This window comes from Chinchilla lanigera, unplaced genomic scaffold (genome assembly GCF_000276665.1).
Source record: "Chinchilla lanigera isolate Chin_1 unplaced genomic scaffold, ChiLan1.0 scaffold00102, whole genome shotgun sequence".
Classification (NCBI taxonomy): Eukaryota; Metazoa; Chordata; class Mammalia; order Rodentia; family Chinchillidae; genus Chinchilla; species Chinchilla lanigera.
Genome location: NW_004955503.1, coordinates 7,483,348 through 7,508,789, shown reverse-complemented (window position 1 = coordinate 7,508,789; position 25,442 = coordinate 7,483,348). Strand labels below are relative to the sequence as shown.

At 41.6% G+C, this 25,442-nt stretch overlaps 1 protein-coding gene across 2 annotated transcripts in view; it reads left to right on the top strand.

The window, feature by feature from the left end:
• Btk (Bruton agammaglobulinemia tyrosine kinase) overlaps positions 1 to 24,971 on the top strand; it is a 31,267-nt gene extending 6,296 nt beyond the window's left edge. The window contains exons 2-19 of one of the 2 annotated variants that reach the window (XM_005406951.2): positions 3,044 to 3,214; positions 3,733 to 3,831; positions 4,659 to 4,727; positions 7,415 to 7,496; positions 14,107 to 14,235; positions 14,644 to 14,711; positions 15,586 to 15,773; positions 16,147 to 16,209; positions 16,787 to 16,841; positions 17,125 to 17,204; positions 17,591 to 17,718; positions 18,413 to 18,487; positions 19,026 to 19,197; positions 19,707 to 19,923; positions 20,919 to 20,983; positions 21,541 to 21,659; positions 22,399 to 22,556; positions 24,426 to 24,971. In XM_005406951.2, the coding sequence (XP_005407008.1) occupies positions 3,074 to 3,214; positions 3,733 to 3,831; positions 4,659 to 4,727; positions 7,415 to 7,496; positions 14,107 to 14,235; positions 14,644 to 14,711; positions 15,586 to 15,773; positions 16,147 to 16,209; positions 16,787 to 16,841; positions 17,125 to 17,204; positions 17,591 to 17,718; positions 18,413 to 18,487; positions 19,026 to 19,197; positions 19,707 to 19,923; positions 20,919 to 20,983; positions 21,541 to 21,659; positions 22,399 to 22,556; positions 24,426 to 24,497 (1,980 nt within the window). In that variant the 5' untranslated portion in view covers positions 3,044 to 3,073 and the 3' untranslated portion in view covers positions 24,498 to 24,971. Of the gene's footprint in view, positions 1 to 3,040; positions 3,215 to 3,732; positions 3,832 to 4,658; positions 4,728 to 7,414; positions 7,497 to 14,106; positions 14,236 to 14,643; positions 14,712 to 15,585; positions 15,774 to 16,146; positions 16,210 to 16,786; positions 16,842 to 17,124; positions 17,205 to 17,590; positions 17,719 to 18,412; positions 18,488 to 19,025; positions 19,198 to 19,706; positions 19,924 to 20,918; positions 20,984 to 21,540; positions 21,660 to 22,398; positions 22,557 to 24,425 lie in introns of both variants that reach the window. The other variant, XM_005406952.2, reaches the window with a different exon arrangement.
• The last annotated feature ends 471 nt before the right edge of the window (positions 24,972 to 25,442 follow it).

Here is a 25,442-nt window from a genome sequence, read left to right as displayed (position 1 = left end):
CTTCCATATGGAGAGAAAGGGAATAGCCAGAATCTTGCTGGCCAATTAAGTAGTAGTTTACAAGAGCAAATATTATTTTGTGTATATTTTAGCTAAGTAGTTATTTGAAGTATTATTGACTGGTTGTTGCTAACTCACATTTCATAGACTCTGACCAAGCCGAAGCAGACAGTGTAGTTTCCTGCATTTTGCTCTGATGTTGTCTTTAATAGTGTTTTATATCATCAGTAAAGATAAGAGCCAATGATGGTGTAGTTTACTGATTTTGCAAGAATTATTTATATTAATTCCTTGGCACAGTGCAGTTTGCATAATGGCTGAACTTGTATTAATAAGCTTCCTCTTTCTGAATTCTGCTGCTCCGTACAAAGCTGAGAGGCTACAAAAAGTTGCTTCATGAAAACCCTTGCACTTGTAGTTTGACAAAAACAACATTATAACACTTAAACTCTATTTTAATGGAAAAACTCTATTTCTATTATCTTTTTCTGCCTCTCTTCTTTTTTCTCTATATGAGCAACTGTGTGTGTGTGTGTGTGTGTGACACATTCATGTCACTTCCATTTCCACCCCACCCCCTACCCCTAGAGTGAGGTGTAGGCTCAGCCCTCATTGTACATATTTTGTGGTTGCATTGACTCTGTATGCTGCTGAAATTGTTCAGGGAGACAATTGGGGCTTTCCATAATAAGTATCCACAGAAGCTTGATGCTCTAATGTGGAGCTGTCTACTAGCCACCAGCCTTAGGGAAGAATAGAAAGGAATACCTCTACTTTCACGTTATTGGCTGATGAACCAATGGTGCTGAAAGAAGAACTACCACATTTTCAGGCCATGTGAGTTTGGATTGAATAACAAATAATAGGAAAGAGACATCCAAGACAGAGGGTCCCATACCATGGAAATCCCAGCAACCTTTCAGCTCAGTGATCTGGAGCTAGAGGCCATTTTACTCCTTGCTTATGGGGTGATGGCTAATGAGAGGCTTACTTACTTCCTCATATTTAGACCAGCACTAAACCCTACCCCAAGACAGACATTTAAGAGAGATAGGAAGCCTTCCTCTTGTACAAATTGGATTTGTTCTAACAAAGAAAGACAGCAGAGGCAGCATCCAGAAGGACTTGCCTTATAGAAAATAAGAGCAGAGGCCAAGAGCAGAGGAGATGCTGGGTCTGAGCAGGGAGTTCCTTCACCAAGATCCTGCAACACAACTAAAGGTAAAATGCTGGGTGTGCTTTACTCAGCTCCAATAAGTACAATGGGACGTGGTTTGCTGGGAAGATCTTACTGTTTATACTGCTCAGTCTCTTTGGGGTTTTATTTTGTTTTCTGTAATTTGGGTTTTTGAGTGTGAAAAGGTACTTAATTATAATTCACCATGAAATAATTGAGATATTATTACAGAGATCTCGATGAGTTAGCAGTTCCTGAGAGTAAGTTACTATTGCTTGGTTACCACTACTTCTGGGTAAATGAATAATTGCAATGTTAAAAGGAACCTCTGGAGTTTGAGCTGAAATTGAATGTTCCAAAGGACTGAGTGGTTGTAAAATCTTCAGTTTGTCACTTCTGTGACAGACCATTTGAACCAGGTATTCTCAGAAGAGGACTGTGCAGCAGACTATGTAAAAAGTTTTGCATCTTTGCTCAGTTTTTCTCTGAAGATCACTGACAAAATATTGAACAAATCTACCACTAGAAGACAGTGGCATCTACATGGTAGACAAGAGACAAGGGGATCATTTTGAACATTTTAGTGGTCTTCTAATCTATTTTTTCTTCTTAGTGTGATGATAGACCCATATGTACCACAGGAAAGAGCAAAATAACAGTGTGGATAGCCCCAGGCTTTGACAAACACCACTCTCTTACTCTCTTAGTGCGAGCAGTAACCCGTACTTTACAAGTGGAAAAAAATGCTGCCTTTATTCTGCTCTCATGGTCTCACCAAAAGTACAAGGAGTTTAGTCTTTAAAAATTAATACCACCTTCCCCATAGGAAAACACTGGAGGCTGCTGATTGTTTCATTGCTTCATGTTCTATTTTTATAACAGTATTTATTTTCGTTTTATCTTATGAAAGTTTGGGGTTAGTAAAACATTGTGCATAAACTTTAGGTGAATAACTGATATGAAAGCTTGTTTTCTGTAAGTAAAAAGCCATGGGTGGAGTTGGGGGACTTCCTTTGCTTTTCTGTGTTTCCTTTACCTTAACTGACTCCTTTTGGAGCGTGGTCAATTTGGTAAGGCTACATGTTACTCCTCACAAATGGCACACCTGGCGTCTGTACTGGTAAGATAGTTATTTCCCTTTTGCACGACGCTGTCTAAAAGAACTAATCTAAGAAAAAAAGGAAAAAAAGGCCAAAAATAAACACAGCCCCCACCAAGTTGTGCTTTCAACTTGAAAAGAAATCTTCTATCCTTTGTAGCTCAGTCAGTGGGTGGTGGGAAAAATCAGTTGAATGGCCGTTACTGTGTATCCATAACTGCAGGTGCAGCCTCCATGTCTTTGCTAGACCATTTGCTTACAGAGCCCAGTGGGACAATGCACGACAAGTTACATTCACTGTCTAGGAAACTGGGAACTGAAAGTCCAGTATCTGCCTCAGTGGAGTTTTGGCACCTGCATTATCCCTTCTGGGAATATATCAGGGTCAACAGCTGCACAGAGACTTAGGCTGTTCACAGATTCTGTGCATGTATCAAAAAGGGTGAATATTGTAAAGCTGCCTCTTGGCATTACCAAGCACACATGAACATGTAAGCCAACACCAAAAGCATTCCATTGCCTTGTACAAGAACCTGGTTTTTGTCACCTCACAATGTACAGTCAGTCTCCCAATACAATGTGCATCCGTTGTACCTGAAAATTGACAGACCTGGGGAGTGTTGAAGGAGAATGTCAAGGTAAGAACAAGGCTTTTAAAAGTAACATTGCACGTTTTTGTTCCATCTTAAATAGGTAGCTAGGCTGAGGGGGAGCAGGAGGTATGGGAATTAATGTGCTGGAATCTCAAGAGCTTTCATTATCAGCAGAACACAAGCGAGCTTCAGAAAGAAGAAGCAATGGCTGCAGTGATACTGGAAAGCATCTTTCTGAAACGCTCCCAGCAAAAAAAGAAAACATCACCTTTAAACTTTAAGAAGCGCCTCTTCCTTTTGACTGCGCACAAACTTTCCTACTATGAGTATGACTTTGAACGTGGGGTAAGTCCTTCAACTGTGAAGCCTAAGTTTCAAGATTTGAAAGAGTGGACCTTAGATCTTCTTTGGGAAAAAGGTATATCTTTCTAAGAAGGAGAAGGGAGATAGAACAGACCTAAGTATACTCAAACTCAACAAGATATTTCCTAGCCTACAGCCATTCTGGAGCAAAAGTTCAACGGTGCTAAGAAGTCACGGGGGAAGTCCTCCTTTGGAATCTTAGAAGTGGTGAGCACTCATTAAATGATTGTTGGAGAACAAAATCCAAGAGTGCGAAGTTGCTTCTTATTTCTTATGACAAAGGTGCACCCAGTCATTTATTCTTCCATAGTATTTCTCCTCCATTTGGTAGTCAAAGGTTAGAATGATAGACCTGGAAGTGTTTTTCTTTTTTCAGAATGATAGATCCTAATGTGTCACAGCACGTAGGTGCCACTTCATCATGTTGAATGATTAGATAACAAAATCTTGCTTAATCACTTTTAAAATTTCTCCGTTTTCTTACTCATTCTCTTTTCCAGAGAAGAGGCAGTAAGAAGGGTTCAATAGATGTTGAGAAGATTACCTGTGTTGAAACAGTAGTTCCTGAAAAAAATCCTCCTCCTGAAAGACAGATTCCGGTAAGAAGAAACCAGTATCAGAGAGGGGGAGCTATGGACATTAAGAAACTCAGATCTCTGAAATTTGTAAATAGACTGGTGATGCTGTGCAATGTGGAACAGACTCATGTTCCCTTATAAAAGATTTTATTCTTCCATGGACTGTTTATACTGAGACTCAGCATCTTTCTTCCACACGTAGAACATCTCATTTAACCTAGAAAATTTTAAAACACCAATTTTAAAATAATGCCATAGCAAGTTCTCTAACTGGGCAGAGATGATTGGTTTTATTGCTTTAGTTACCAAGATCGAGTTTTGAGACTTAAGTAATTCTGAATGTCAGAATTCTAGGGCTCTGACTCACATGAGATTTTTTTTAAAGGAGGAGAGGTTTATTTTGGCTCACATTTCAGTCAGCTGGCTCCAAGGCAGGAGACCATGGCACAGAAGCGTGACAGAAGCATAGTTGGGATCAGGCTATACAGGGATCATTGAGTGTGAAGCGAGGAGGTGTCGGGGGGAAGCTAAACAGTTCCAGGCCACGCCCATGAGCTTCTTTAATATCTCACTGTGTATTCTCCTCTCACTTCGCAGAACTTTTCCAAAGCATAGTACATACTGACTTTTGAATTGAAGTTTAAAAAATAATATCATTTTTGGTTTCTACATGATTGCAAGAGTAGTGCATATTTGTTATAGAAACTAGAAAACATAAAAAAGCTCAAAAGTAAGATTGAAACTATGTCTAATCCCATCATCCCACCAAAAAAAGATTCTGAAGCTACCGAAAGAAATCCAGAAAAGAGCAATGAACCAACCAGTAACCATACTTTCTTTCCTTACAGAGAAGGGGTGAAGAGTCCAGCGAAATGGAGCAGATTTCAATCATTGAGAGGTTCCCTTACCCCTTCCAGGTGGGTTGTGTTTCCTCATCAAGTCTGGAAAGAACCCCGAAATGTAGTCATTAGGGATGGAGTACATGGCAGAAGTAAAGATACCAGGTCCCAGTGATCAGAAGCTGAAGCGGACAAGGAAGGTTCACCCCGTTAAGGCTGTAGACAGGCTATTGGCAGTAAAGTAATCGTTGGTCTGTGCATCCATAGTCATCGGCCGTCTTTACGGGTCTTCATGGAATGTGTGACTAGAGGATGGTGGCATTAACACAATCTGAGAGTAGAGTTTTCGGCCCCCTGATGTCAGAAGGTCACTCACTTGGCACCTGCACAGGACCAAGTGAAGAACAGGACCAAGTGAAAGAAATGGTTTTCACTTCCCTATAATATAACCTAGGCAACCATTATTATCATGACCTACAGGTTGAGGTGTTATCTACAGCAAAGCTAGTGTGAGACCATTACAGTCAGCTTTGGGACTTCCAAAATTAGTGACATTTTTGTTATAAAGCTACATTTTTTAGTTAAATTTTTATTTTTTAGTTTTGACTGTATTTAATTGGTTTATGTTTGTGATAGTAATTATATTTGGTTAGGGAAATAGGTATCTATATCATATTTTGATCATTTTTATACCTTATCCTCCCTCTCCCCAGAACTAGTGATTTTTAAAGTCAACTGAAAGCAAATAACTAAGGGGCAACATGAAGGTTTAGAGCCAGAGAAATAAAAAGTAAATCAGAATAGGCCAGTGCAGTTCATTGACTGGTAATTATTGAAGTTGGTATTCTGTTCTGTGGAGTCTTGGACAGGGAGGTGTTGTTCTTCTGATAGTGACATTCCTGAGAATGGCTTTGGGAGTACTTGAGAGTTGCCTTTCTGAGCTGCAAAAGATACATATGTATAACTGTAAGTGCTTCTTTTGCAAAACAGCCCAGAAAATGGTTGCGGCCTATCCTAGTAAGGGTTCCACTGGACCAATAAGTATGAGTGGCAAGACTGAGCATGTCTATTTTTCTATTTGTCCAAGCAACCTAGTTTCTTTCCCCTTCAGCACCTCACGATAATATGTAATAGCACCAATTTAATCATGGCGTTTCTTGTATATGATACCTGCATTGAGAAAGATGCTCTGCTTGTTGAGTGAGCATTTCACTTCCTTTTTATTCTGCCTATCAGACCAGTGGTGGTCATGTGTGTTGAAAAGACAGAAAAAGGGAGGGAATGAGCAGGGTTAGGAAGTTCAATATGGGGAAGGCGTGTTTAGCCTTATGCATAAACCTGAGTTCTATTCAAGTCTGAAACAGCTAAAGACCCAGTCACATAGGTATCTATTAAGTAGATACAGTGTAAGCCATAAAGGAGGACAAGATTTGCTCTTCACTTTGGATTGCCAGTGTCCTGAGAACTCTGTAGGCACATGCTGTGAATATAGCAGCCTCTGCAAGAGTGAAAGCCCGCAAAGGAAGTGGAAAGTCTCAGGGGAAGGGGCTTTCTGTCATGGATTTATGAGCACAGCGAGACTAACAAGCAACAAGAAAAGTGTAAAAGGATCTTGTTCATCATGTTCCTGACTATTACAAAACCTGTGAAGGAAGGGTATCTTTTTTTTTTCTTTTTTGCCTTTTTGAGACAGGGTCTCCCTGTGCAGTTCAGGCCAGCTGTGAGCTCACATTGTAGCCCAGGCTGGTCTCGAACTTGCAACGATTCTCCTGCCTCAGCCTCCCAAGTGCTGGGATTACAGGCATGCGCCACCATGCCCAGCTAGGAAGGGTAGCTTTGATGTAGATTTTACTACCATTGTCTTCAACAAGATGATGTTCTCAAACTGTGGTAGTGGATAATGCTAAACAGTGGACAATTCATAATTGATTTATATTTGACTTTAGAATCCATTGTGTGATATCTATTAACTCCTGAAGGTTAAGACCAAGTCATATGTCTACATAATACCTACATGATGTCTCAAACATGGTAAATGTTTAAAAAATACTGAATGATTTAATTTTGTGCTTAATACATACTTTTCTCTTTCTGAAGTAAGTTTGTGGCTCAAATTTGGTTTATTTTGGGTTGTCCTGCGAATGGAAAGCTACTACATAGAAGCATTAGCCATGAATTAAAACTTTGCTCCAGGGCTGGGGATATAGCTCAGTGGCCCAAGTGCCTGCCTGGCAAGCACAAGGTCCTGAGTTCAATTCCTGGTACAAAAAAAAAAAAAACTTTGCTCCATATTACCCAAGTCAGTAACCTATATATATAATTATCAAGATTTAAGTTATATAGATCACTACTTCAATTATCTTCTATTTCATAAATTCAAAATTTAGTTTTGTTCAGTATTTTAAACTCAGTTTAATAATAACATCACAAAATATCATCTACTTTTGTTGGAGAAATAAAAGCCCTACCTCTACCAAAGGCTAAGGGAAACATGGACTAAACATGCATACAAGCTCAAACACAAACTAAGAGGACCTAAGAGTATTCAAAGAAGGAAGCACTTCTAAGTCTTACATCCCTGAATATAAATAGTTCAGAAATACATCAGGTGGTTCACACAACCCCTGAACAACTGCCGACTGAAGACCCTGCCTCTGTTTTCTACAATCGTACACAAAGTTGTACCTTTAGATTCATTGCTTCAGAGTGTTTCTTATTTTTTATCTGAATCCCAATTGCTGAAGTTTGTGTGTCCATTGCTCCAGGTTGTATATGATGAAGGGCCTCTCTATGTCTTCTCCCCAACTGAAGAACTGAGAAAGCGTTGGATTCACCAGCTCAAAAATGGTGAGAATTATTTGGAAAGTGAACTAGTTTTTAAAGAAAAAAGGAAAGGAAATGTCTTAGTTACTTTTTTCATTGCTGGGACAAAATATCCAACACCTAAAGTTAAAAGGGGAAAGGTTTATTTAGCTCACAGTTTGTAGAGGTTTCAGTCCACAATCAGCTGGCTCCAAGGCAGGATGGCACATGGCAGAGAAGAAACAGTTTATGGCCATGGGAGACGGCAAAAGCAACAAGAAAGGGCCAAAATTCTTTCTGTCCCTTATATTGTGAGCAGGCTACCTGCCCTAGGGTGGATGCAGCACTCATACCGATAATACCAGCATTGAACCATCACAAATTCTAGATTTGGCTACCTATGAAAAGCCTGCTGCCATGACTGCATGAGGCTTTGGGGAGATATCTAGATACAAACCATAACACAAAAGAAGAGAGAAAGGGTGAGAGAGAGAGAGAGAGAGAGAGAGAGGAGAGAGAGAGAGAAAGGAGAGAGAAGAGAGAAAGGAAAGACAGAAAGGAGAGGGGGAAAGAGAAAGAATAAAGTTATAGAGGAAGGAAGAATGAACAAAAGGAGAGAAAAGAGAGAGAAGAGGGATAGAGGAAAGAAGAAAGGAGGGAGGAAGAGAAAGTGACAGAAAAAGAAGTATTGTATTTTGCCTCAATAGTAGTGATATGATTTAGTGTTTTATCATAGAAATAAAAGATAACACATTAGACTAAGAGTTTCAACCCAGTTCCACCACTATCTAACACAGTTTTGTAATTGTGGCCCCCTGATTTTGCTATTTATAAAAACAAGTCCCATTCTTTACACCAATTCTGAAGGTGATGTGTTGTTCAATGATGATGCAGTAGAATCCTACGTATGAAATAACTAGCTCCCCCAAAAATTAAATAGATGAGAACTGAGAGTGCTTAAAGTCAAAAACCTTCTATCACTTGCAAGCTGAGTGACCTCTTACAAACAGGCCAATGAGTTTCTTTGAAGGTCAGCTCCTTCTGAAGAGGAATAATGATGATGCCTACTGAACATACATCCAGAGTTGTCCTAAAAATCAAATGAGGAGCTAAGGGTATAGCTCAGTGGGTGAACATTTGCCTAGTATGTGCGAGGTCGTGGGTTCAATCTCTACCACAAGAAAGATAAATCAAACAAGAATATATGTGAAAGTACATGTAAAGTACATGTTACACCCTAAAGCCCCATGTAAGAAAACACACTAGGGGGGCTGGGGATTTAGCTCAGCGGCAAAAGCGCCTGCCTGGCAAGCGCAAGGTCGTGAGTTCGGTTCCCGGTACTGGAGAAAAAAAAAAAAAAAGAAAACACACTACATTTCTTCATTGTAGATAAATATTTCCCAAGGAACTATTTTATGTTCCTTGCTTTGTGAGGATTTGAAGTTGAACACTGTTTCAGCATTTAACATAGACCATATAGTGTTTTAAAATAAACCTGATTATAAATGCTTGCAGTACAGGATATAGAGATAGAGAAAGAGAAAGAGAAAGAGATAGAGATAGAGATAGAGATAGAGATAGAGATAGAGGTAGAGATAGAGATAGACACTAAAAGATAGAAGATTAGCTAGTTGAGTTGACATCAGGAAAGGCTGCCTAGAGAAACAGGAAGGAGGGCAGCCTGATAACAGCACGGTTGGGTTATTGCATGACAGCCCTTTGTCTTAATAAACATTTAGATTCTGATACTCAGTGGTTGGCTGGCTCTCAGCCTTGTTCACTCCCTTGAAAGCAAGTATTATTGGTGGAAATTATAATCACTAAGACTATCAAACTGAAAGAGGAAAGGAGAAAAGAAGAAGAAAAGGGTCATTTATTGAAGTCTTGCTATGTGCCAGACACTGAGCTAAATGCCCTATCATTACTAACTCACGTAAGTTTTACAACTTGGGCTAAAACAGAAATAACAGTGAGTACTTATTAGGTACCAGATTCTGTGCCAAGTGATTCAAATGTATTAACGCATTTATCATCTCAATAATTTTATGAAGTATGTATCATTCCCCTATTTACAGATGAAGGAACTGAGACTCAAAGAGGCCACCTAACTTGCTCCTGGGCACATTGCTAGCGGGTAGTGGAGCCTGAATTCTTACCACACCCCTGGGTGTGATGAACCTAAACTCCTTACATAGTTTTATTCTGCTTGCTTTCCAAGTTCATAAATTTCACGTGTAGATGGCTGCAAAATATCCTACGTAAAGTTACATTGAGGGGCTGGGGATTTAGCTCAGCAGCAAAGTGCCTGCCTAGCAAGTGCAAGGTCGTGAGTTCGGTTCCCGGTACCGGAGAAAAACTAAAAAAAAAAAAAAAAAAAAAGTAAAGTTACATTGAGTATTATGAAAAAGCATTGTCCTGCATGACACATTTCATTCTGTTCTCGGCATATATTGAGTTAAGGGGCCTGCTTTAACTCTGAGGGTAAAAAATGAGCAAACTCTCCAACAGTGTTTACTATGACCCAGGGTCTTCTCTAAATTCTTCCCACATGTTAACTCATCCATTCTCCATATTAACCACACGAGGCAGTTCTTTTCATCACCCTCAGTTGACAGATAAGAAGACTGGGTTACAAAGAGGATGAATAACTTGTCCAGAGACACTCGGTTAGAAAATGGTTCTGTCAAGCTTTGAACTTAGGCTCCAGACTCTGTGCTCGAACCAATGTGCTATTTCCAACCCAGAGATATATTCCCAGAGACTGAGACAGGACCCCCAGAGGGCATATTTATTTGTGCTTCTTTGGTTCGCTTCACAGTACTTTGCACACAGAAAGGGATCGATAAATAGTTGTGTTAATTGATTTCTTTCTGAGGGAGTAAACCAACACCACCAACGTGGGCACCACAGTGACAGATGGCTAAGAATGAGTCTGGAAATAGGAAAAAGTGAGGCAGGCAAGTGGAGAAAGAAGCAAAATAAGAAGAGTGCATGTTAAAGTTAGTAGCTCCTAGGGCTGGGGATATAGCTCAGCAGCATAAGTGCTTGCCTGGCAAGCCTGAGGTCATGAGTTCAATTCTCTGCACCAAAAAAAAAAAAAAAAATGTTAGTAGCTCCTTTACATTTCTAATACTAATTTCAAAACCAGTCATAGTTTAGTCCAACAAGTACTTTTGAGTACCCACTATATTGAAGGTATGAATAATAACCAAGGATAGAGACATATAGCTTGTCTGCTTGGTTTATTAACTCAATTGTTAACCTTACCACATTGATTATGCACTGGTATTATTATTATTTATTACCATTAACTAAGTAAAATTACTATAGGCTAAAAGTAAAGCTGAAATAGAAGCCCTATCACTCCATCTGGTCATTATGTGGGCGATAGTATGCTTACGTGCAGTTTTGCTCCTCTTCCCTTCTGTTTCACTGAAAGCATTTTTTTCCAGTACTTCCATGAGGGTGTATCCTTGTCATATCTGCCTGGGCTGACCAGAGGAAGCAAAAAGCAGGTACCTACTAACTAGTACCATAGGAGACTTAGATGAAATCCCTAACAGTCCCAGGATAGCACCAAATGCCAGTAGTGCTAAAAGTGAGCTACCCTAGGAGCCATTGAACTCCACTGTAGTGACTCTTACCTCTCTGTTGTGTAAAATGCAACTACTGGAAATCACTCATATGAAAAGGTGACTTCATGAGAATACTGATAACATCTGCAGACATATTGACCAGGAAGCGGCATGAGGAAGCTTTCAGAGGTGCCAGATCTGAGTGAGGGTTGAATAATTGTGTAGAAATGCAGCTAACTGTGTATTTTAGATATGTTTAATTATCACATATAAGTCATGCCTCAATTGTATTTTTTTCCTTTTAAAAATTTTATTGGTACATTTTAGATATACATAATGATAACATTCATCATCGGGAATTTGTACCTGTATATGATACATCTTGCTTCTTTTTTTCCCATTCCCCTCCCCTCCCTTCAACCCCTCTTCCCCTCTTTATTTATAAAAGCTTTGTTTCCAGTTTTTCCTCTTTTTGTGTCTCTTTTTTCCTTTTCCCCTCCCCCTTCCTTGTCCTCTTCTCATTTGAACATTTTCTTTCTGTTTCACAATATCTATTATACATTTTGGTCTTTATTTACACTTTCATTTTCGCATAACAGAGAAACACTGTGGTATTTACACACGTGTGTCTGATTAATTTCACTTAACAGTATGGTCTCAAGTTGCATTCATTTACCTGGAAATGTCTCAAGCTTTTTGGTTTTTTTTTTTTTTTGTCTTTTTGACACAGGGTCTTGCTATGCAGTTCAGGCTGGCCTTGAGCTCACTTTGTAGCCCATGCTGGTCTCAAACTTGCAAAGATCCTCCTGCCTCAGCCTCCTGAGTGCTGGGGTTACAGGCGTGGGCCACCACACCTGGCTTAAGCTTATCTTTTTTTATATGCCTCAATTTCAAAAGTAGGGCTTCAGGTATACTATAGCCAGCTGCCATATTTTCTCGATGACACTTTCCATGAAAAGGTTGTATCCCTCTTTAGCCACAGACTGTCCTATTTCCTTGAACATGGTAATGGGCACTTATATTTTATAGCACTACAAACAACCCAGCCCCTTACTCATGATAAGCATGTACTGTAACAATTAGCTACACCTCAGCCCCATATTCATTCTAAATCTTTGTTTGGTGAAGCTCAGTAGAGCCTATCCTAATTGTAACATCAAAAAGGAAAAAAAAAGAGTAAAGGTCTGATCACACCAAAATGAATTGGAAAATAGCACTGTCAAAACTCCAGTAACCAGTATGGAGAGGAATGATCCATGCATGCCTGAAACAGAATTTTAGGCATTATCCTGCTAAGCATGGATAGCAAAGACCAGTCCAACAAGTACTTGGAGAATGTGTACTGACCATAACTGCTTCCCAGATAATGATCCTGTGAATTCATTGGTGAAGCAGTTTTTTCTAGTTTCTCCTGCATGGACACCCTGCTTTTGTAATGCTCCTCTAAGTAACTGGAAACACCACCTCTAGATTAGTAACAAAATAAGGGGTGCCGTGTCATCTGCAGAGGACTTAAGAGGCAGGAACTACTTGTGAATGTAGCACGGGTTCTTAATGAGTGTGTTGGGGGTGGGGAAGGCAGGAAGCTTTATTTCCTCCTCATTTGCATATTAGTGAAGCTTAGTTCACCAGAGTGGCTAGTTGTTAAGAATTCTTAGCATGGTTACTGGTGCCCTGACCTGTAGACAGCACAGAGAACCTGAGGGTCTTCAAACCACTGGGTAAAGGGGAATGACATGGGGGTAGAGGCAAGAAAGTGGAGGTGGGAGGTGCAATCAGTCCAGGTAGTAGGGAGTATCAGTGATATCATTCAGAATCACCTGCTTAGTAATAATTAAAGGCAGACAGTTTTATTATTGTTTTAAAGTTCTCTACAGGCAGTGCAGCCCTTTCTGGTCTGCACTCTGAACACCTCCCACCCGCCTGGCCTTGGTGAAGAGGACTGCTGAAAAAGTGGGGAGTGAAAGTTGGCAGGGGAGAGTGGTTAGAGGTCTTCAAATCCAAGCTGAGAAAATCACTGGGATAGCGCTTTAGAGGGGAAAAAGGAGCACTTTTGTTCATTTGACAGTAAAATGCAGCAGTCCACCGGAACTGCTAGACCTACCCCAAAGCCTTAAATGAGTGGAGTATAAGTAGCAAGCCCTTCAGGACTCGAGTTGTTTTCTACAACAAGGATTTTGTTTTGTTTCTGCTGTTGTCTTTTTAAAAAGTTACACGGGATGCTTCTTAGCAGCAAATGCTGAAATGGATAAGTCTTCAAATGTGCACGTCCTTAGGCCAGCCTGAGTCTTTGCCACAATGATGCCATTGTCAGTCATTTCAACTGTTTTTGCTTCTCTCAGTTGTCTCACATTATGATGCCTGGATGTTTCTTTCTAATTTAAGGCCTTGACATGCTATGGTATGCTAATCAGTCATATTAATTCCTCCTATCTGCGAATGACTCTTTGCAACATACTTTAGCTCCTTGAAGATCTTTCGAGCCTCACAGCCCTGTGAAAGAAACGGAACTGCTGTGTTTATATCTGGTAATGATCTCAGCCTAGCTCAGTGGCCCTAGGAAAGTTGGAACCATGCTTATCCTAGAGAAAAACCATTATTTGCTCTTGAACTCAGCTCTGTTGATGATGCGATGAGCACAGAAAGCCTAGTGCTCTAAGTTCTCACTGAGGCAAACATCGCTGGAAGGTAGAGTGTGAGTTTGGCTTAAGCACATTGTTTTCCTATCTGAAAAACAAATGGCTGTTTTTTAAATATTACTTGTTTATAAGAAGACTGTAATGGCTACTGGGGAAAACACAGATAATATTTCTATGTTTCGGGGACTATCAGATACTCTTGTCATGTTGAGTGGAGATACTCATCATGACAGACCACTGAAGACAACTGCACAGAACCTGTTGGGAGTCAGGGCACACTGGCAGGCAGGACAGTCACGTGAACCAACTGCTCTCCTTTAGAGTGGCTGAGGAGGGAGCCGGTGTTCAAAGCTCTCCCGTAAGCTCAGAGTGGAAAACAGGCAAATGATGGATTCTTCTGCACGTCAGATGTGATCTCTCCCTTTTTTTCTCCTGTTACAGTCATCCGGTACAACAGTGATCTGGTACAGAAGTACCACCCTTGCTTCTGGATCGATGGGCAGTATCTCTGCTGCTCGCAGACAGCCAAAAATGCTATGGGCTGCCAAATTTTGGAGAACAGGAATGGAAGTAAGAGATCCAATCCATATAATTTCTTCCTCTGTGTGTGTGTTCTTAGAGATTGAATCCGGGTTCTTGCTTATGCTAGGCATGCACTCTGTAACTGAGCCACACCCACAGCGCAGTTTCTTCCTCCTTTGACTCTATTTCCATCACACTGCAAACAGTCTGTCAAACTCAATGACATAGCTTAAGTGACTTTTTTTTTTTTCACTGCACAAGCAGGCCTGGAGGAGGGGATTTGTGGGGGCTGACATCCAGTTGGTAATGTGCTTTCTACACTGTGCGGCCTGGCATCCAGACACCTTTTCTAACTCGCCAAAAGGCGCTGTGTACAACGCAAAGTCCCTGACCAAGCTTGCTTCTGTGCCCTTTCTTAAATGCGTTCAATGTCATCATCGGCTTCTTATTTTGCAGGCTTAAAACCTGGGAGTTCTCACAGGAAGACGAAAAAACCTCTTCCCCCTACACCAGAGGAGGACCAGGTACGTGTATAAAGGGAAATTGCAGACTGCTACTACTTAAGTGGAATTTTACAGTTAAACTTTGAAAACACACCAGGGTTTTAGAATTTCCTAGAATTTGGAAGTGTTAACTGCTGTTCTAGTTAGACAGGGGATTTGTCATAGTACTTAGGACTTTCTCTTCAAGAAAAGATAGCAGGCTACTAGGTACCTCTCAGAAACCATTTAACTAAATCACCTGTTTGAAACATTTTTAATGAAGCATATTTTCAAACATACAGTAAAGCTGAAAGAATTTAGCACTGAACTCCTATGTCACCAACTCCTAGATTCCACCGATAGCATTTTACTTTAAAACTTGATTTTTTTGTACTTTTTTGAGGTCCAGAAAGCCCTTTATCATATATTGAGAGTCGGACATGTTATGATGGTCATTTTTTTCTTTCTTTTTTTTTTTTTTTTCTGGTACCAGGAATCGAACTCACAACCTTGTGCTTGCCAGGCAGGCGCTGTGCCGCTGAGCTAAATCCCCAGCCCCATGATGATCATTTTGTAAAGAAGAAAACTGAGGTTCAGAGCCATTTACTAGGCCCATGTACTAGTTAGTTCTAAGCAGGTTTCCTGGCCTTGGCTGGACATGGTCTCACTCTCAAAAATTTTGACATAGTTCGTCTGCAGGAAACTACTAGGATTGTTAAATACTGCCTAGGTGATGTTCATGTGTACTCCGGGTTGAGAGTCTTGGCACAGGTGCTTGAAAATGGTTGTTGAATAAATGCATAGTAAAGCTTTTATTATGCCCGATTTGGGTTAGAATGGTGTCTCTAATAAACCAGAGTTGGGAAGAAACAGTGCGTGATGACCCGCCCCCGTACCTTTTCTGCTAACTACACAGATCTTGAAAAAGCCACTGCCCCCCGAGCCAACAGCAGCTCCAGTCTCTGCAAGTGAGCTGAAAAAGGTTGTGGCCCTTTATGATTACATGCCAATGAATGCAAATGACCTACAGCTGCGGAAGGGGGATGAGTATTTCATCCTGGAGGAGAGCAACCTACCCTGGTGGAGAGCGCGCGATAAAAATGGGTGAGTCTATGCCAGACTTTTCTGAACTCGGGCCTACCTACTCTGCACCTGTGCAAACTGCTGCAAAGAAACCTCTCCATGCTCAGTATCCTGATCAGATATCGTTCTTCCCACAATATATTCCAGTGACTGTTTCCCAGTTTGCAGCTCTACATGTGGCCTCTGTCATCTCAGAATTTCTGTTGTCCTTTGTCATGTGCATATAACCAATGCCACATGTTCAGTTCTGCCCTTCACTGGCCTAGTTGATGTGTTTCTCTTTGAGGGAGGATCTCATTTGAGATTGCTTCTGAGCTCAGGAATGTGAGCATATGTATCTGCCTCCTGAGAACAGGGAAATGCTGTATGATCTATCACACTGTCTCCTCTACAGGCAGGAGGGCTACATCCCTAGTAACTATGTTACTGAAGCAGAAGACTCCATAGAAATGTATGAGTGAGTATGGTTGTTCCCAACACACAGTCTTCCACGTGGAAAAACTTATCGTGTATACTGTTTTATACTTTCAACAAATTTTTTGTTTCAAAATACATATCAAAGTTAGTGTCCACCGGGTCAGATGTTGCCACCACCTCAAGTTAGGGCCTATGTGTTCCTACGATCCCAAACACCCTCTGCTTGTGAGTGCTGGCGAGGTTTCCCTGCTTCCAAATCCAGAAGAAGCACACTCAAAGGAGTGACAACCTGATGGGAAACATTTGAAAGGTTAAAGATTCCAAACTTGTACCCGCCCTTCTCTCCCTAATCATGAATGTGAATTCTCTCAGAGGGACGAGTCCCGGATCTCTTCCCTGCAAATTCTGAAGCCTGCCTTACCCTCAACTTTCCATTTCTGTGAATCTGCACTGCCACTCTGAGCTTGGAAAAGACTGCTGTGTGCTCTGTGCACAGTAAACCCTCTACAAATAAGGTTTGGGTTACTTGAATCAGAGGCAAGGATAAGCCCCGAAGGGCATTCTAACTTCCCAGCTACTTATGGTCTAGGAACCATGCAAGCGCTCTGTCTTCACAGGTGGTACTCCAAACACATGACTCGGAGTCAAGCTGAGCAATTACTAAAGCAAGAGGTGAGTGCGGGGCCACAGCAAGTAGCATTCTTTGTGCACAATAAGCGAGGCTCCTGAACTGAGGACCTGCTTTACTCGGCACCTTCAGGCTAGGCAGTGTCAAGGACTCCTTCATCATGAGTCCCAATTGCACTTTTCAGTATTAAAAGCAAGAAAGCTACAGCTCAAGCATGGAACTCGGCAGTAAAATGAGGGGTTGTGTATTTTCTCTTGGGTGTGGGCAGTGGGATACAGATACCGGCACCACTTCTTCCTACAGTCAGGTTCTTTTTCATTGTTTCAGGGTAAAGAAGGAGGTTTCATTGTCAGAGACTCCAGCAAAGCTGGAAAATATACTGTTTCTGTGTTTGCTAAATCTACTGGGTGAGTGCTGCTGTTCCAAGGCCCTGGAGACCAAGGACAGGAGTTCCCTCCTAACAGCTCCTGGATGATATGTCTCTCTCAGTTCCTCTATCCCTCAGATTTTTTTTTCAGTACTAGGGATCGAACCCAGGGTTTTTGCCCTGAGATACATCCCCAGCTCCTTTTCATATTCTGGTTTGAGACAGGGTCTCACTAAGATACTAAATTGCCCAAGCTGGGCTCAAACCTGAGATCCTCCTGTCTCGGCCTCCCACAGTTCTTGAGATTCTAGGTGTGCACCACACCTAGCCTCCTCTGTCTCTTAAACTCAAAATTCATCTCACTTCACTTTTTGGTTCATAAAGATTCTTGTACCCAAGTTACTGACTAAGCATCCAATCCTTTAGGGACCCTCAAGGGGTGATTCGCCATTATGTTGTGTGTTCAACACCTCAGAGCCAGTATTACCTGGCAGAGAAACACCTTTTCAGCACCATTCCAGAGCTCATTAACTATCATCAGCATAACTCTGCAGGTGAGTACCAGGGGCAAAAGCAAAACTTGCAAACACCAAGAGAATCAATTCAGAACAAAGTGGTGAAGGAAGAATATGCTGCATCAGACAGTGTAAATTAGCTGTGAAAGTACCCTCCTGTGATGGTGGCCGTGAATCTAGTTAAGAGGTCATTAAACTTTACACACAAGAGGGACTAGCTTGTTATTTGGTTATTAATGCTTAGTGCTAAGACACAGAAGAGGCTGGTGACTAATCAGCAAATATTCATTAGCAATTGTTCATGTTCCTACTATGTACTCAGCAGTTTCCTTGGTTCTCAGAGAAAACACAGGAAAATTCGAAGTTCAGGTCCCTGTTGTCAAAGAATATTCAGGTTAGACAACATCAGAAGACACTTTATGAGTAGTGTAGAAATTCTAAAAACTGAGCGATTGATGCGAGCATGACTACAAGAGAAAATCTTCACTGAGAAGGTAGGCTGAAAACTAAGCATGGACTGAGAAGTGGGAATGTTTTCAGTAGAGGGTATATTTCATTTAGTGTTTCCTCCACTGTCTCTGAAAACCTTTTCGTGAGAGGAGAAAGTTCCAGAAAAATGTGGATTCATGTACTAGAAAGATGCATACTGAAAGGACGAGGCTTCAAGTGTGGATACACGAGGCAGCCCACCCCCTGTGCTGCACCAACAGCATGACCTCTCTGTATGTTTCAGGACTCATATCCAGGTTGAAATATCCAGTGTCTCAACAAAACAAGAATGCACCTTCCACTGCAGGCTTGGGCTATGGTAACTGCTTATTTCCCCGGGGTAGGGTAAACTGGCCAGTTGAAAGGACTCTTTTGCAGACCTTGCCTTAAGGAATGCTCTTTGAAGTCTATGCTTCTGCACCAGCTGCTTCAAAGCAAGTCAAGAGAGCCAAGCCAACGTTATTTAATGATTGTATCCCTCTAGTGGCTCCCACTGGGACTGCAAAACACAGATGAACAAAGAGATTTGTTGTTTAGGATCTTTTTGTTGATTAATTGTGGTAAAAATTCTCAGCATTAGCCTTGAGTTTAGCTGCAGTTATTATATATCATAAAGGGATTGTGAGAGGTTGTTTAGTCTATCTTCTTGCTTATGACCAACGTGAACCTAAAGTTCCCAGATTCTTCCAACCAGTAACCCCTTGTTCCTGCTACTTACGCGAGTAAAGATAGATTAGTACCGCTAAGAATTTTCCCTTTACAGATTTTCCTATTTCTACCCTAGAGAGATTCTTATCTATCGTAGGTATTGTATATGCATGTCACCTTAAAGAATGACACTAAGACTTTGTTGTTAGGATCATGGGAAATCGATCCAAAGGACCTGACATTCTTGAAGGAACTTGGGACTGGACAATTTGGGGTAGTGAAATATGGTAAATGGAGAGGCCAGTATGATGTGGCCATCAAGATGATCAGAGAAGGCTCCATGTCTGAGGATGAGTTCATTGAAGAAGCCAAAGTCATGATGTGAGTTACAACTCAAATTCAACACCTCAGTCCAGTCACTGGTATCTAGAAATTACCAGGACAATCCACTGTGCCCTAAGGTGACTTAGTGAGAGAAATTTGGGATCAGAGCCTGAGGTTGACCTTTAGCTGGTGAGAGTCCTAACTGCTAAGGTAATCATTTTACTGCCTTAGAAAGTAGTTGAAAATAGTGTTGATTATGGGTATGTACTATCTCAGCAGCATTTCAGGGGTAGATGCAGAAAATGAGACTTCCAAAAGAAAGGATGATTCTAATTTAGCCTTAGTTTTCTTTCAGTCCTACACTTGCTTCAGTTGCTAGGCTCCAAAGCCCTGATCACGCCCACATACTAGGCACTTTGGGGTTTTGTGGTAGAAAGGAAAAAATAAACATGCTATTACGATACCTTATCTGATGTGCATCCTAGGTCAGTCCCTTTCCTCCCCCACCCCTTTATAATTAGTGTGCAGAGCCAAGGGGGAGGACTAGTTCCTTGCCTCTCCTATAGGAATCTTTCCCATGAGAAGCTGGTGCAGTTGTATGGTGTCTGCACCAAACAGCGTCCCATCTTCATCATCACTGAGTACATGGCCAATGGCTGTCTCCTGAACTACCTGAGGGAGATGCGCCACCGCTTCCAGACTCAGCAGCTGCTGGAGATGTGCAAGGACGTCTGCGAGGCCATGGAATACCTGGAGTCAAAGCAGTTCCTTCACCGAGACCTGGTGGGACCTCAGAAGGATTGGCCTGGGATTGAGGGCTGAGGGGGTGCAAGTACCAGTGGAAGATATACACTGTTGAGGATGGTTGCTGATGCCAGCACTTCAGTTTTATCTAGAAAATACTAACAAGTGTGCCTCAGTCCCAATGGTGAGCTGGTCAAGTATTTCCAGCCTCAACTCCATGAGGTCACGTATGGTGGGAACTAAGAGCAGCCACGCAGGCCCAGCTCCCTGTCACCCACAAGGAAACAGTGAGGTCATTTAGTGCCCATTCTGGATTCAGAGCAGAAGGGAAATTCTGTGCCTCCCAGTAGGACTCCTTCTGGCACGGATGATCATTTAGTTATATCAGAGTCCAACTGGGGGCCTATGGGTGCATCTGACTCACGCGGTTTAAAAAATGTCCTGTAATAGTTAAACACGTAAACGTTGCACATTTTAACAAAGCAACTGGAATTTCCAGCTTCTCTAGAAAATGTAGCTATTGGAATACTGGGTCCACATTCTTACAAACCGTTTAACAATTATCTGGAGCCAAAGAGCAGGCTGTTCTCTTTAATTCTTGCAATTTCCACCTGCCCCACCTCACTCTTAGTCTGGCTCCTGGCAGCATCAGAGTTGGTGGCCATTTCTTTTAGCCAGGTCAACGCTTAAATTGTCCTAGTTTCACAGGCCAAAAGGCATAAAACAAAACAAATATAGCTCCTCTTTTCCCTTAATCCTCCTAACGTTTCAGTGAAGGAAGCAGTGTCGTGGGATTGCCCATGTGAATGAAATCACTTTGCACGTCTTCAGTGCTTTATTTAGAACATAAGAGGTTGCTTTGCACGTGATCGAAATGAATCAGACTTTTAGTGGAAGCAGCTGACTCCTATTAGATGGGCGGGTCTCTCTAGTTGAAGGTATTCCTGGCTTCCTTCTACTAGTAGGCAGAAGCAGGTTTGTGCATTTAACTTGTGTGCTGGGGTGGGTTCTCACTAGTATCTGTTGCACTACAGGCGGCTCGAAACTGTTTGGTAAACGATCAAGGAGTTGTAAAAGTATCTGATTTTGGCCTGTCTAGGTGAGTATGCCTTTTTTATCTTTCCTTTTCTAAGTGAAAATATCACAGCATAAACATGGGGATGTATTATAGGTTTAAATCCCCTCCTTTTCTTTTTCTCTCCCATGCTAGTGTTTCCTACCCTCTTTCTATTCATTTTCTTTCTCTGAATATTTAGGTCACTTCTTTCATTCTCTTGTTTCACTGTTTTGTTTTGTTTTTTTCTGGTACCGGGAATCGAACTCACGACCTTGCTCTTGCCAGGCAGGCGCTGTGCCGCTGAGCTAAATCCCCAGCCCCTTGTTTCACTGTCATATCCCTCTCCCTTCTCCCTTTATCTCTGCACCCTTTTTTACAAAGCTATTTCCCCAGTGTCTTATCTTGACCTGTTAATCCTGTTGACTTTCCTCCATCCTTCTTCTTTCTTCAGTCTTATCCCTCCCTGGCAACTGCAGACTAGGAGGAAGGAAAGGAGAAGAAGAAAGAAAAGGGGGATAGAGACAAGGAGGGAGAATCTATTAGACAGCAGTAGCGTGCTCTCTAAATCCTAATGGAAGCATGTCTTGAATCCCTTGTAGGTATGTCTTGGATGATGAATACACCAGCTCAGTGGGCTCCAAGTTTCCAGTCCGGTGGTCTCCACCAGAGGTCCTTATGTATAGCAAGTTCAGCAGCAAATCTGATATTTGGGCTTTTGGTAAGTGGATAAGATTGTCCAAGTTATACAGCTCACAAGAAAAGGAATGGGAAAGTTCACACTTTGCAACCTCCACAGAAATTGTTCTCGTTTTCATTTATCTGTTCCCTAGGGAGTACTGTGTCAGGAACCTTCAGATTTTCTGAGAATACAGTAAACTGGACATCTGCCTCCTTAGAACTTAACAATATATTGAGGGGAACAATTCATTCAGTATTCAACAGCTTCTCAATACTGATACTTTTTTGTTGTTTTTTTGCGACAGGGTCTCCCTAAGCAGTTCAGGCTGGCTTTGAGCTCACTTTGTAGCCCAGGCTGGCCTCGAGCTCACAACGATCCTCCTGCCTCAGCCTTTTGAGTGCTGAGATTACAGGCATGAGCCACCACACCTGGCCTGAATACTGATTATGTCCAGTGGTGGCAAACCTATGGCACGTGTGCTGCAGGGGGCTGTTTGTCATCACTGAAAGCTCTAAAAGTTTCACCATCTTGGGGCACTGTACCAGAACTTCTAACTACAAAAGCAAATAAGATGCCATCTCTCTTCTAGAGTAGCTAATGGTCTAGAATGTAACTCTGATAGCTATTGAAAGTAGTTGGTACAATAGCAGAAGTCTGGACAAAATTCAAAAGAAGAGGGGATAACCAACTGATTGTAATCTTTGAGGTTGATCTAGGAAAACTAGGAACTCTACTATCCCAAAAGACTGCAAACTGAAGTAATTTTTTTCACTACTAGGGGTTTTAATGTGGGAAATTTACTCCCTGGGGAAGATGCCATATGAGAGATTTACTAATAGTGAGACTGCTGAACACATTTCCCAAGGCCTGCGCCTCTACAGGCCTCACCTGGCTTCAGAGAGAGTCTACACCATCATGTACAGCTGCTGGCATGAGGTAAGTGTTTCAGTGTCACCTCCTAATTTCCTTGAACCTACTCTCATTTAGCTGGCCAATCCGCACTCTCCATAGCCATGTGACAGCTGAGCACAGACTGACAGCTGCACATCTTCTCTGACCCTGGCCTGCCCACAATTCCTCTGATGGCCACGGGCTTTCCCAGGCCCATCCCAATTCTCACTATAGTTATTATTAGCAGATACCAACACAACTCACTTTAGGGAGAGAGGGTGTTGTGGGGCTGTCACCATGCATAAGCAGCCAGCTAGAGACACTCAGGTAAGTGCACAAACATTCAAAAGAAAAGAACAATCATTAAATTCTGCATCATGTTAAAAGCAACACCACAAACTACTTATCTTAGGTCCCTTCCAAGCTGTATATTGTAAAAAATAACAATGAATGCTTTTCTGCTCCCACCTCAGGCTATTTCTAAGGTGTTTTGTCCACTTTTCAGTAAATATTTGCCAAGCCCACCCTTTAGTTGGAAATAAATGCTCAGTTCTTAGTTCTACCCCTCCAGAAATGGAAAAGATAGTGTCCAACAAGCCTACGTGATTCTGGAGCCCTCTTGATGAGACAAAAGTGGATATTTGAATGAGCGCATAGCTCCTTTCCCTTGAACAAATGACAAAGGTCACAAAGAAAGTGTGGAGGAAGGGAAAACCCTTTGGAATAATTTCCCTTCCTTTGGCTGTGTGATTCATGATTAAGGCTGATTGACTATGCTCCCTCTGTTCTAACTAGGACATCCTCATTCTGCTTGTTAAAAACGACTGTACTTCACAGAGTTTTTGTAAATAAAGAGGGGAGGAGGGGCTGAGGGAGCAGAGGAGAATGGGAAAAAAGAGAAAGCAAGTTATACCATGTACAGGTACAAATTCCCTACGATAAGCTATCACTATGTATATCTAAAATGTACCAATAAAGTAAAAAGTAAAAAAAATAAAAACCACTGTATTTCAGATGGCACTTTCTCCCCAGCCCATTTAAGGTAGTGGTCACAAAAGTAGATGCACATCAGAATCCCTGAGAAACTCTTAAAAATATAGATTACTGGTCCTCATCCCCAGAAATTCTGATCAGGTTCATCTGAAATGGAATCCAGAAATCTTTTGAAATTTCCCAGGAAATTCTGATACGGTGCTCAGTTACTTTTGAGAGCCACTGATTCAAACGACCAAGAAACTGATGACCTTTTGGTTCTGATAGATTGAGACCGCTCTGGCATGAATGCTCTTGGATCACCAAATACCTCAGGGGTTTATGGACCATCGCTGTCAAAAAACAGCCTTAGTTGGGAAGCCACGCTAACAAAAGGTCCCAGGTGCGCAGGGCTCCTGCCACAGACACCGTGGTTCTTGAAAGGTTAAGCTCTTTGTTCACTATGGTTTTGGATTCACTGAAGTGTTTCAAAGCAAACTTAAATATTATCATAGCTTGTAGGATTTCTGTTCTATCAGCTACTTAAACGTGTTTAGTGGCCATTTTTCTCCTGAAGCTCCAAAATAATATGTTGTGTATTATATAATAAACTAGCCCTTAGTTTAAATCAATGTTTCATTTGCAAGTTGTTCTTATTACACTAATAACCTCAGTTACAAAAGATGAAACGTATGTAAAGATTTACTTATGAAGAACTATTTATTTTTGGTGGTTCTCGTAGTCAAACCCAGGTCCTTATGCGCACGCTAGGCAAGCATGCCTCAGCCCAGGAATGGCTATCCCTGCCTACCCCCTTTTCTTTGGTAATCAACAAGGTATGCTGTTGGGCATATAACATATACTTCATAAGCATTTGTTGCTTACTATTACATTTCCCTTGGAATCTAGCTGTTGTAACACTCCACTTTTCTTTGGTTTCAGAAAGCAGATGAACGTCCCACTTTCAAAATTCTCCTGAGCAACATTCTAGATGTCATGGATGAAGAATCCTGAGCTGGCCCATAACCCTCTTAGTTTTCTACTCATCTCTGCAAGCCCCAGTTTCACTTTCTCTGAAGAAATCCCAGGCTTACAGGCTTTGGAGTCTTTCTGCTTCTTCTGATACATGAAGGCCCCTGTATATCCAGGAATGTCTCTTTTCTTTGATGCCTTGGGATAGTGTTTCTGAGCAATATCAAAGGAATTTCTGTGCCTGGTATATCACCTCCCTCCCCCAAGACAGAAAATTTCCCAATGCTATTAAGACAGACTGAATTTGGGAGGGAAACCCTTTTAGGGAGGGAGGAGTGTAAATATCTTCATAAGGGATTCTACAGGTCTTTTGGTAGGTATTAGAGCTTGGGCAGTGGGACAGAATTTGCTGAGAATAAAACAGGGTCACTGGGCATGGTGCGCACACCTGTAATCCCAGCACTGAGAAGGCTGAGGCAGAAGGATCACTGTGAGCTGGCGGGCAGCCTGGACTACATAGTAAGTTCCAGCCCAGCCTGAACTACATAGCGAGATCCTGTCTCAAACAACAACAACAACAAAAACCCAAAAAGCAAACCACAAAAGAATAAAACTGTCATTAAAATGAGAGGGGGCTATTTTGATAAAATAAAATCCTGAAAAGAATAAAAGTCTCATATCTCAATTATGCAGTCTACCTGAAGCGCCCTACCTGAAGTTGCAGAAAATTTGTGTGGCACTGATTTGGCATATTCTTACATGGAGAACTCGACAGGATCTTCGACATTTAACTGCTGTGGTTCTTGTTGAATTCTGCCTCTGAATCCAAGATGAATTCACAAGCCAAAGCACACTGACTGGCACACAGTAGAAATGAAGTGTCATTTGAATGAATTTAAAGTTGGGGACAAATTCTGCCAGAGCCTCATTTCCCTAAATCAAGAGAGGAAAACTCCACCAAAGATAAAGTCAAGGCCAATTAACAGT